The 12,220-nt window shown below is 48.3% G+C and overlaps 1 protein-coding gene across 1 annotated transcript in view; it reads left to right on the top strand.

Moving 5' to 3' along the window:
• Positions 1-12,220, top strand: part of LOC142248783 (putative ferric-chelate reductase 1) — a 92,573-nt gene that overhangs the window by 14,901 nt on the left and 65,452 nt on the right. Inside the window, exons 3-4 of the mRNA XM_075320083.1 lie at positions 1,335-1,471; positions 3,081-3,175. Coding sequence (XP_075176198.1) covers positions 1,335-1,471; positions 3,081-3,175 — 232 coding nt within the window. The remainder of the gene's footprint in view (positions 1-1,334; positions 1,472-3,080; positions 3,176-12,220) is intronic.

Raw genomic sequence — 12,220 nt, 5'->3', positions numbered from 1 at the left:
TCCCTTCAGGGTCCTCCCTTCGAGCCTCTGCGAGATTCTTCCCTTTCTCACCTATCTTGGAAGGTAGTGTTCCTCGTTGCCGTCACTTCTATTCGAAGGACGTCAGAACTGGCAGCTCTTTCTTGTCGTGCACCCTTTCTGGTTTTTCACCAGGATAAAGTGGTTCTCCGGCCAGATCCCTCCTTCCTTCCGAAGGTGGTCTCCTCGTTTCATCTAAACGAAGAAATTGTCCTTCCGTCTTTTTGTCCTGGACCTTCCCACAGCTTGGAGAGGTCCCTGCACACCCTGGACCTAGTGCGCGCCCTTAGGATCTACATCTCCAGGACCGCGCCGTTCCGTAAGTCGGATGGTCTGTTTGTTCTTCCTTCGGGCCCCAAGAGGGGTGAGGCGGCATCCAAGGCCACAATTGCCAGATGGATCCGTTCCGCCATATCTGAGGCCTATCGGATTCGGGACAAGTCTCCGCCTCGGGGGGTAAGGGCTCACTCTACCCGAGCGGTGGGAGCCTCTTGGGCGATTAGGCATCAGGCGTCGGCCGATCAGGTCTGCAAGGCCGCCACCTGGTCTAGTCTGCACACCTTTACCAGATTCTACCAAGTTCACACTCAAGCATCGGCAGATGCGGCTTTTGGGAGAAAGGTTTTGCAGGCGGCAGTTGCACACCTGTAATAGGGTGACAACATTCAGTCGTAATGTATGCCCGCCGGGGGAGGTCGTTGTTTATTCTCCCTGCGGCGGTGCTTCGATATTCCCACCCAGGGACTGCTTTTGGACGTCCCATGGTCCTGTGTCCCCCAATGAAACGATAGAGAAAGAAGGATTTTTGTGTACTCACCGTAAAATCTCTTTCTCTGAGTCTTCATTGGGGGACACAGCACCCACCCTGCTTGGTTGTTGTTGTTTTTCATTGCATTTGCCTGCCATTTTCAGGGTCTTAGGTTCATAGACCACCTGTTCGCACGGCTGCATTAATTTAGTTATAACTTTGTTTTATGTATGGTGATTCGGGTACTCCTCCTACTGCTTCTGCACAAACTGATCTGAGCCCGCCTCCGGCTCGGGGTGTATACTGCTAGGGAGGAGCTAACTTTTCATGTCTACTTAGTGTCAGCCTCCTAGTGACAGCAGCATAACCCATGGTCCTGTGTCCCCCAATGAAGACTCAGAGAAAGAGATTTTACGGTGAGTACACAAAAATCCTTCTTTAACTTATAAGAAGCCATTAGTGTTTTTTTTCTCTTATGTAACTTCATGAGAATTTTTAGTTGTTCTAACATAGAAACACAAAATATCAGATCATTTTTTTTAATCTGTCTTCTTCATTTTCTTTTTAGTGACTTTGTCTGGATCTCGCTTTTCTGGATTTTTCGTTCAAGCTCGAAATGCGAACAATTTAGACGGTGATGCCGTGGGCTCCTTCTCTTTAATTGATCCAGAAGTTTCTCAGCTGTTGACATGCGGCGGCGTCCCGGTATAGTTTCTTATACTCTATAAGAAATAAGATGTTGTTCTCCGAGATTTTCTTTTTGTTATAGACCAGAGTGTGAGCAGATCAGGCAGAATCCACTTGGATTTTCCCAGAAAATGTTAAAAATCAGGTTATTCTCCGCAGATTGAATGTCCCTTATTCTCTGGGGTCTCTTCAGACCTCAGAACATAATAATATTTAAAAAAGTAAATAAAATCCTTATACTGGCCTCTCTGGCTCCTCCCGGTCAACCTTCTGGTCCTCGTTGCATCCTCTGATCTTCACAGCAAACGTTGAAGTCCACGTAAATTTGTACTTTTTGAATGAAACCATTAGTTTTACCAAAAAATGTTCTGAAAAATGGAAAGAAAATTCCAAGTTCTGTGAAATGACAAAAAAATGCAATTGCAGAGGTGTTTTGTTTTTTTTTTTTATTTACCAAGTTCACTATGTAATAAAACTGACCGGGCATTATGATTCCACGGATCAGTATGAGTTTGTAGATACCAGATTTATTCATTTTATATTTTGGTAGATTGGGCATTTCTGAACGCGGCCAAACCAAATTATGTTCTCATTGTTGTGTTTTAGGTTTCTTAATATTTTTTTTTTTTCCGCTTTTTACATTTTTACTAGTTCCACCAGGAGACTTTATGACTTCACACTCAAATTACTTCTGATCAAAGCAGTGCTTCAGCATCACTCTGATCAAGAGAAATGCTGATCTCCTGAGAGTGTCATCCCTCTGCTGGCATTCACAGGAAACGTCCTGGCAGGGACAAGGATCCATTGCGCTACCATTGGCGCCCCATGATCACTTCACAAGCCTGTAGTTAGATCGCGCTGTCATAGTTTGACAGCATGATCTAAGGGGTTAACAGGCGTGAGTGGATCTCCGATCCACCTTGGTCTGTTAGCAGCACATGTCTGCTGATCAGATCAACAGACGTGTGGGGATGACCGCGGGGACGTGACGAAGGACGTACATGTATGTCCTAGGTCGTGAAAGGTTGAATACCATTTTGACAGCCGTCTACAGCTGAGAATATAGAAGCTTGTGACTACTATTTTGCTGAACCTACGCGGCAGAGGTTTACAAAAGAAAAATCTGCATTTTGGAAAATGCTGATTTTTGTAAAGGTCAATTCCACTCCTATAGGCTCATTTTATTTTTTATTTTTATTTTTTTCCCTTTTTCACTTTGTAGCCTAAACAGAAACTTTATTTTTCCTGATCGTCCATATTCGATCTAATCCTGACCTGTTCTGAGTTGATTATTATGAAGCCGGCTCAGACACCACACACGGAGCTTTATTACACAGCTCTGGTCCGGCTGTTCTGGCACCCTGTGGCAAAACGTGTGCGCCGTTTATTAATTTCTGCAATCGGCCCTTATTGTAATAGAATCACAAGGTTTTTGTACTGATAATGGATAAATCCTGCTTATTTCTCACTGCAGCACATGGTGCATAGGTTATTAGAGGTGGTGGATTCCTCTCTCCAGGAGGCGGGGATGTGGCGGTCATTTCTTCGCAGTTCCTCCCGATCACCTTGGCTCGCTGCGCTGCCTGTATGTGTCCTGCCTTCTGTAACCCAATCCTTCTATTTCCAGGATTCAGCTGTCAGTCAGACCAACAAGAGGAGAAAAGAACAGGTTGAATTCTATTGGATCGCTCCCAGCGCCGGCCCGCAGCATATCCAGTTCCTGTACGTCATCATGTACATTATTCCTTGCATTTACCCCTCACCTGTCATTGTTTATTTCTGGACCCGCTATGATCAGCTGGATGCTAGGAAAGCCTCCTCATGAGCACTTGGTTTTAGGAGAGATCGGGCCCCTTCACGCTCTTTGCCTACAATATAAATCCTTTAGCCCTGTCACACTCCATGACTGATGTATTCATCACGGAAAGTGTCCAGATCTCTGGATCCAGCTCAGGAGCTGCACCCACACCACAAAGGCAGGTGCCAGCTGTGTTATTCAGCCAGCATCTGCCTCTGACACTTTCACTGTCAACCCCTTTTTAAAGAGGTTTTTCCCACCAACAAAGTTCATTTTAAAATTGACTTTAATCAATAGATCTTGGAATAATACCTTCCACAATTTGATGTTTGGTTTTTTTTTTTTTGTTTTTTTAAACTTACTGTGCTGAGATTTTATATAGTGTGTGTGTGTGTGTGTGTAAAATATAAGCGCAGTGTGTGTGTGTGTGTGTGTGTGTAAAATATAAGCGCAGTGTGTGTGTGTGTGTGTGTGTGTGTGTGTGTGTGTGTGTGTGTGTGTGTGTGTGTGTGTGTGTGTGTTTAAAATATAAGCGCAGTGTGTGTGTGTATGTCCGCTAAATTTGCACCGTTGCATTTACAATCACGAAATTTTGCACAAACGCCCCATGTGACCCAGGGAACGTCATAGACTATGTTTTGACGGGAAAATTTAACCTCACGCTTTACAGTTACTCTCAAAAATCCTGCCTCCATTAAACTGAATAGAGGTGGGAGCTGCAGGCTATTAATAGCAACTGTCAGTGGTTGCTATAGGAACAAAATAAACTGTTAGTATAAGAAGCTTATGTGTGAGGTAATAAGATGTCAGTGGTGAGACGCAAACAGAGACGCAGACACACAGAGACAGATTTGGAAAGAGACAGACAGACTGATACAAATACAGACAGAGAGAAACAGACAGAGCCATAGACACAGACAAAGAAAGGCACAGACAGAGAGACAGACAGAGACTGGGAGAGGGACAGTTACTATCCCGGGCAACGCCTGGGTACTGCAGCTAATATGTGTGTGTGTGTGTGTGTATATGTATGTATGTGTGTGTGTATGTATGTATGTGTATGTATGTATGTGTATATGTGTGTGTGTGTATGTGTGTATATATGTATGTGTGTATATGTATGTATGTATGTGTGTGTATATATATATGTATGTATGTGTGTGTATATATATGTATGTGTGTGTATATATATGTATGTATGTATGTGTGTATATATGTATGTATGTGTGTATATATATATATATGTATGTATGTGTGTGTATATATATGTATGTGTGTGTGTGTATATATGTGTGTGTGTATATATGTATGTGTATATATATGTATGTATATGTATATATATGTGTATATATATGTATGTATATGTATATATATATGTATATATATATATATATATATATATATATATATATATATATATATATATATATATATATATATATATATATATATATATATATATATATATATATATATATATATATATATATATATATATATATATATATATATATATATATATATACACCGTATATACTGGTGTATAAGACGACTTTTTACCCCCTTAAAATAATGGCTACAGTGGGGGGTCGTCTTATACGCCGGATATACGGGGGGGGGGGGGTGTATGTACACTGCAGCGTCCAGGGGAGGTGGGGGCAGCAGCTCTGGAGCACAGGGGGACGCTGCGGGCTGCATCCTTTGATCTCCTGCACCCGCTCATATAATATGCACAGCCGCTGTCCATCTCCAATGGTGCTGAAATCGCACGCAGTGAGGGGCTGGGGCAGCGGTGCATATTATATGAGCCTGCGTCCCAGTGTGATCGCACATGTCCCCCCTGTGTTAGATTTGGCCCCCAGGCTGCTGCTCATTCTAAAATAAAAAAGCTTTACTTACCCCTGCAGCGTTTCTCCCCGTGTCCCTGCTTCCACTGTGATCAGGCAGGCAGAGAGCTCAGCCTGCTGTGCCGATCACATGACCGCACTGAGAACCAGGAAGTGGAAGAACAGAAGCACGGAGCCAGACAGGAGGGAGATAAACGCTGGAGGAGGTAAGGAAAGAGGGTTTTATTTTACTTTGGGCAGCAGCCTGGGGGCCATATCTGACACAGGGGGACTTGTGCGATCTATAGGGGCCATGGGCAGCACTATGGGGGCGATATCTGACACAGGGGGACTTGTGCGATCTATATAGGGGCCATGAGCAGCACTATGGGGGAGATATCTAACACAGGGGGACTTGTGCCCATTATGGGCCCCGGTGAGCTGCTTCTAACCCCCCAGATGTATGCCCTGCCAATCCCCCCCCCCGCCGATGCCGCGGGTGCTGTACCCGCCGAGCCGCGGGTGCAGGCCCCACAGAGCAGCAGAGTTGTGTGTATTTGTCTGTATGTAGCAGAGTTGTGTGTATTTGTCTGTATGTAGCAGAGTTGTATGTGTTTGTCTGTATGTAGCAGAGTTGTATGTGTTTGTCTGTATGTAGCAGAGTTGTGTGTGTTTGTCTGCATATAGCAGAGTTGTATGTGTTTGTCTGTATGTAGCAGAGTTGTATGTGTTTGTCTGTATGTAGCAGAGTTGTATGTGTTTGTCTGTATGTAAGCAGAGTTGTGTGTTGTTTGTCTGCATGTAGCAGAGTTGTATGTGTTTGTCTGTATGTAGCAGAGTTGTATGTGTTTGTCTGTATGTAGCAGAGTTGTGTGTGTGTGGTGTTTGTTGTTTGTTTTTATAGCAGAGTTGTATGTGTTTGTCTGTATGTAGCAGAGTTGTGTGTGTTTGTCTGTATGTAGCAGAGTTGTATGTGTTTGTCTGTATGTAGCAGAGTTGTGTGTGTTTGTCTGTATGTAGCAGAGTTGTTGTGTGTCTGTTTGTAGCAGAGTGTAGTACCATTGTTTCAGTCCAGTTGTGGCTTTATACAGCAGGGAGGAGCATTCCTTGCTGTACTAAGTGAACATTGGAGCGATTGATCTGTCAATGCCCTTTAAAAACATATTGTACGGCTCTCGCGGAATTAAAATTAACATGTTGCAATCAAAGCAGACTTTTTTTCATTTGGGAGCGGGGTAGTCTTATACAGTGAGTATATCCCAAATTCTATATTTTTAGGGCAGAAGTTGGGGGTCGTCTTATACGCCGGCATATATATATATATATATATATATATATATATATATATATATATATATATATATATATATATATATATATATATATATATATATATATATATATATATATATATATATACTAGAAGGTGGCCCGATTCTACGCATCGGGTAATTCTAGAATTTACGTATTGTGTAGCTCATGTATATATTTATATATATATATATATATATATATATATGTATATATGTTGTTGTGTGTAGTTACCAAGTGTTTGTGTAGGGCGCTGTACATGTTCTGGATGTTGTCTGGGTGTGATGGGGGGTGAGAGCGGTGTTGTTTGTGTGTTGCGTTGTTTGTGGAGCGCTGTGTGTCTGTAGCGTTGTGTGTGTGTTGCGCAGTTTGTGTGTGTGTGGTGTGTTTTGGGGGGAGGTATGTTTTGTGCAATGTGCGTGTTGTGCGGTATGTGCGTATATTTGTGTGTGCAGCGTTGTCTGTGTGTGTGGGTGTCTGTGTAGGGCAGTTGTTTGTGGTTCCCAGTGTGTGTGTGTGTGGTGTGGTGTGTTGTGCAGTGCGCGCGCGTATGTGTGTGTGTTGGGGGGAGGTGTGCACTTCCCATCGTGCTCCATCCCCCATGCAGCGCACTCCCCATCGTTCTCCATCCCGTATGCTGCGCACCCCCTATCGTGCTCCATCTCCCATCCTGCGCACTCCCAAACGTGCTCCATCCGCCATGCTGCGCACTCCCCATCGTGCTCCATCCGCCATGCTGCGCACTCCCAAACGTGCTCCATCCCCCATGCTGCGCACTCCCAAACGTGCTCCATCCCCTATGCTGCGCACCCCCCATCGTGCTCCATCTCCCATCCTGCGCACTCCGAAACGTGCTCCATCCGCCATGCTGCGCACTCCCAAACGTGCTCCATCCGCCATGCTGCGCACTCCCCATCGTGCTCCATCTCCCATGCTGCGCACTCCCAAACGTGCTCCATCCGCCATGCTGCGCACTCCCAAACGTGGTCCATCCGCCATGCTGCGCACTCCCAAACGTGCTCCATCCGCCATACTCCGCACTCCTCATCGTGCTGCATCCTCCATGCTGCGCACTCCCAAACGTGCTCCATCCGCCATACTCCGCACTCCCCATCGTGCTGCATCCCCCATGCTGCGCACTCCCAAACGTGCTCCATCCGCCATGCTGCGCACTCCCAAACGTGCTCCATCCGCCATGCTGCGCACTCCCAAACGTGCTCCATCCGCCATGCTGCGCACTCCCAAACGTGCTCCATCCGCCATGCTGCGCACTCCCAAACGTGCTCCATCCGCCATGCTGCGCACTCCCAAACGTGCTCCATCCGCCATGCTGCGCACTCCCAAACGTGCTCCATCCGCCATGCTGCGCACTCCCAAAGGTGCTCCATCCGCCATGCTGCGCCAGCATCAGCCTCTCTACCTGCAGCATCAGCCTCTCTACCTGCAGCATCAGCCTCTCTACCTGCAGCATCAGCCTCTGTCCCCAGCATCAGCCTCTGTCCCCAGCATCAGCCTCTCTGTCTCCAGCATCAGCCTCTCTGTCTCCAGCATCAGCCTCTCTGTCGCCAGCATCAGCCTCTCTGTCCCCAGCATCAGCTTCTCTGTCCCCAGCATCAGCTTCTCTGTCCCCAGCATCAGCTTCTCTGTCCCCAGCATCAGCTTCTCTGTCCCCAGCATCAGCCTCTCTGTCCCCAGCATCAGCCTCTCTGTCCCCAGCATCAGCCTCTCTGTCCCCAGCATCAGCCTCTCTGTCCCCAGCATCAGCCTCTCTGTCCCCAGCATCAGCCTCTCTGTCCCCAGCATCAGCCTCTCTGTCCCCAGCATCAGCCTCTCTGTCCCCAGCATCAGCCTCTCTGTCCCCAGCATCAGCCTCTCTGTCCCCAGCATCAGCCTCTCTGTCCCCAGCATCAGCCTCTCTGTCCCCAGCATCAGCCTCTCTGTCCCCAGCATCAGCCTCTCTGTCCCCAGCATCAGCCTCTCTGTCCCCAGCATCAGCCTCTCTGTCCCCAGCATCAGCCTCTCTGTCCCCAGCATCAGCCTCTCTGTCCCCAGCATCAGCCTCTCTGTCCCCAGCATCAGCCTCTCTGTCCCCAGCATCAGCCTCTCTGTCCCCAGCATCAGCCTCTCTGTCCCCAGCATCAGCCTCTCTGTCCCCAGCATCAGCCTCTCTGTCCCCAGCATCAGCCTCTCTGTCCCCAGCATCAGCCTCTCTGTCCCCAGCATCAGCCTCTCTGTCCCCAGCATCAGCCTCTCTGTCCCCAGCATCAGCCTCTCTGTCCCCAGCATCAGCCTCTCTGTCCCCAGCATCAGCCTCTCTGTCCCCAGCATCAGCCTCTCTGTCCCCAGCATCAGCCTCTCTGTCCCCAGCATCAGCCTCTCTGTCCCCAGCATCAGCCTCTCTGTCCCCAGCATCAGCCTCTCTGTCCCCAGCATCAGCCTCTCTGTCCCCAGCATCAGCCTCTCTGTCCCCAGCATCAGCCTCTCTGTCCCCAGCATCAGCCTCTCTGTCCCCAGCATCAGCCTCTCTGTCCCCAGCATCAGCCTCTCTGTCCCCAGCATCAGCCTCTCTGTCCCCAGCATCAGCCTCTCTGTCCCCAGCATCAGCCTCTCTGTCCCCAGCATCAGCCTCTCTGTCCCCAGCATCAGCCTCTCTGTCCCCAGCATCAGCCTCTCTGTCCCCAGCATCAGCCTCTCTGTCCCCAGCATCAGCCTCTCTGTCCCCAGCATCAGCCTCTCTGTCCCCAGCATCAGCCTCTCTGTCCCCAGCATCAGCCTCTCTGTCCCCAGCATCAGCCTCTCTGTCCCCAGCATCAGCCTCTCTGTCCCCAGCATCAGCCTCTCTGTCCCCAGCATCAGCCTCTCTGTCCCCAGCATCAGCCTCTGTCCCCAGCATCAGCCTCTCTGTCCCCAGCATCAGCCTCTCTGTCCCCAGCATCAGCCTCTCTGTCCCCAGCATCAGCCTCTCTGTCCCCAGCATCAGCCTCTCTGTCCCCAGCATCAGCCTCTCTGTCCCCAGCATCAGCCTCTCTGTCCCCAGCATCAGCCTCTCTGTCCCCAGCATCAGCCTCTCTGTCCCCAGCATCAGCCTCTCTGTCCCCAGCATCAGCCTCTCTGTCCCCAGCATCAGCCTCTCTGTCCCCAGCATCAGCCTCTCTGTCCCCAGCATCAGCCTCTCTGTCCCCAGCATCAGCCTCTCTGTCCCCAGCATCAGCCTCTCTGTCCCCAGCATCAGCCTCTCTGTCCCCAGCATCAGCCTCTCTGTCCCCAGCATCAGCCTCTCTGTCCCCAGCATCAGCCTCTCTGTCCCCAGCATCAGCCTCTCTGTCCCCAGCATCAGCCTCTCTGTCCCCAGCATCAGCCTCTCTGTCCCCAGCATCAGCCTCTCTGTCCCCAGCATCAGCCTCTCTGTCCCCAGCATCAGCCTCTCTGTCCCCAGCATCAGCCTCTCTGTCCCCAGCATCAGCCTCTCTGTCCCCAGCATCAGCCTCTCTGTCCCCAGCATCAGCCTCTCTGTCCCCAGCATCAGCCTCTCTGTCCCCAGCATCAGCCTCTCTGTCCCCAGCATCAGCCTCTCTGTCCCCAGCATCAGCCTCTCTGTCCCCAGCATCAGCCTCTCTGTCCCCAGCATCAGCCTCTCTGTCCCCAGCATCAGCCTCTCTGTCCCCAGCATCAGCCTCTCTGTCCCCAGCATCAGCCTCTCTGTCCCCAGCATCAGCCTCTCTGTCCCCAGCATCAGCCTCTCTGTCCCCAGCATCAGCCTCTCTGTCCCCAGCATCAGCCTCTCTGTCCCCAGCATCAGCCTCTCTGTCCCCAGCATCAGCCTCTCTGTCCCCAGCATCAGCCTCTCTGTCTCCAGCATCAGCCTCTCTGTCTCCAGCATCAGCCTCTCTGTCTCCAGCATCAGCCTCTCTGTCTCCAGCATCAGCCTCTCTGTCTCCAGCATCAGCCTCTCTGTCTCCAGCATCAGCCTCTCTGTCTCCAGCATCAGCCTCTCTGTCTCCAGCATCAGCCTCTCTGTCCCCAGCATCAGCCTCTCTGTCCCCAGCATCAGCCTCTCTGTCCCCAGCATCAGCCATTATTAATATATGGATGCACAGTACGGGGCATTATTAATATATGGATGCACAGTACGGGGTATTATTAATATATGGATGCACAGTACGGGGACATTATTAATATATGGATGCACAGTACGGGGACATTATTAATATATGGATGCACAGTACGGGGACATTATTAATATATGGATGCACAGTACGGGGTATTATTAATATATGGATGCACAGTACGGGGACATTATTAATATATGGATGCACAGTACGGGGACATTATTAATATATGGATGCACAGTACGGGGACATTATTAATATATGGATGCACAGTACGGGGACATTATTAATATATGGATGCACAGTACGGGGACATTATTAATATATGGATGCACAGTACGGGGTATTATTAATATATGGATGCACAGTACGGGGACATTATTAATATATGGATGCACAGTACGGGGACATTATTAATATATGGATGCACAGTACGGGGACATTATTAATATATGGATGCACAGTACGGGGACATTATTAATATATGGATGCACAGTACGGGGACATTATTAATATATGGATGCACAGTACGGAGACATTATTAATATATGGATGCACAGTACGGGGACTTTATTAATATATGGATGCACAGTACGGGGACTTTATTAATATATGGATGCACAGTACGGGGACTTTATTAATATATGGATGCACAGTACGGGGACTTTATTAATATATGGATGCACAGTACGGGGACATTATTAATATATGGATGCACAGTACGGGGACATTATTAATATATGGATGCACAGTACGGGGACATTATTAATATATGGATGCACAGTACGGGGACACACACCCGATCGCATACACTCACACACAAAGACACACACACTGACGATATTGCACATACGCGCTGATACTCACAACATCTGGGGATATCACATGCTTCTGGCCATGTGATCCCCCGGCAGGTCCTGGAAGCTCACAACAGCACAGTATCGCTGCCGAGAAGCAAGCGATATCCCAGGATGTTGTGAGTATGTGGATGCGATGTGATGTGTGAGGTGTGTGTGAGAGTGATCTGATTTGTGTGTGTGTGTGCTGTTATGTGTGTGTATGTTCCGCAGCTGCAGGACCTTGATGTGTGGATGCGATGTGATGTGTGTGTGAGGTGTGTGTGAGAGTGAGTGTGAGCCGGTGTACACTGGTAACTATGATACACATCGGGTAACTAAGGGACCTTAGTTACCCGATGTTTATAATGGTTACCAGCTTTCACGGCCTCCGTCAAGATCCCAGCATCGCAAGGTTATGTCTGGCGCTGCCGGGATCCTGACGGAGCCGGTGTAGAAGCAAGCGATATCCCAGCATGTTGTGATGTGTGAGGTGTGTGTGAGAGTGAGTGTGAGAGTGAGTGTGATCTGATGTGTGTGTGTGTACTCACCTGGTAATCGGGGCTCCGTGTCAGTTGGGCCAGAGCGAGCGTACATTGCGTGAGGGGGGCGGGGCCTGCAGAGAGCCGGAGCGAGAGGCCAATCCGTGTGGGGGGGCGGGGCCATGGCGAGCCCAGCGGCCAATCAGCTTTGTGTCACCGTAAGGACACAATTTCGGAGCATGACAGACAGGCAGACAGACAGACAGAATAAGGCAATTATATATATATATATATATATATATATATATATATATATATATATATATATATATATATATATATATATATATATATATATATATATAATTATAATATGTCTAATATATATGTTTGTAAAGTATTTTA

This window comes from Anomaloglossus baeobatrachus, chromosome 8 (genome assembly GCF_048569485.1).
Source record: "Anomaloglossus baeobatrachus isolate aAnoBae1 chromosome 8, aAnoBae1.hap1, whole genome shotgun sequence".
Classification (NCBI taxonomy): Eukaryota; Metazoa; Chordata; class Amphibia; order Anura; family Aromobatidae; genus Anomaloglossus; species Anomaloglossus baeobatrachus.
This window is presented reverse-complemented; position numbering and strand designations above follow the sequence as displayed.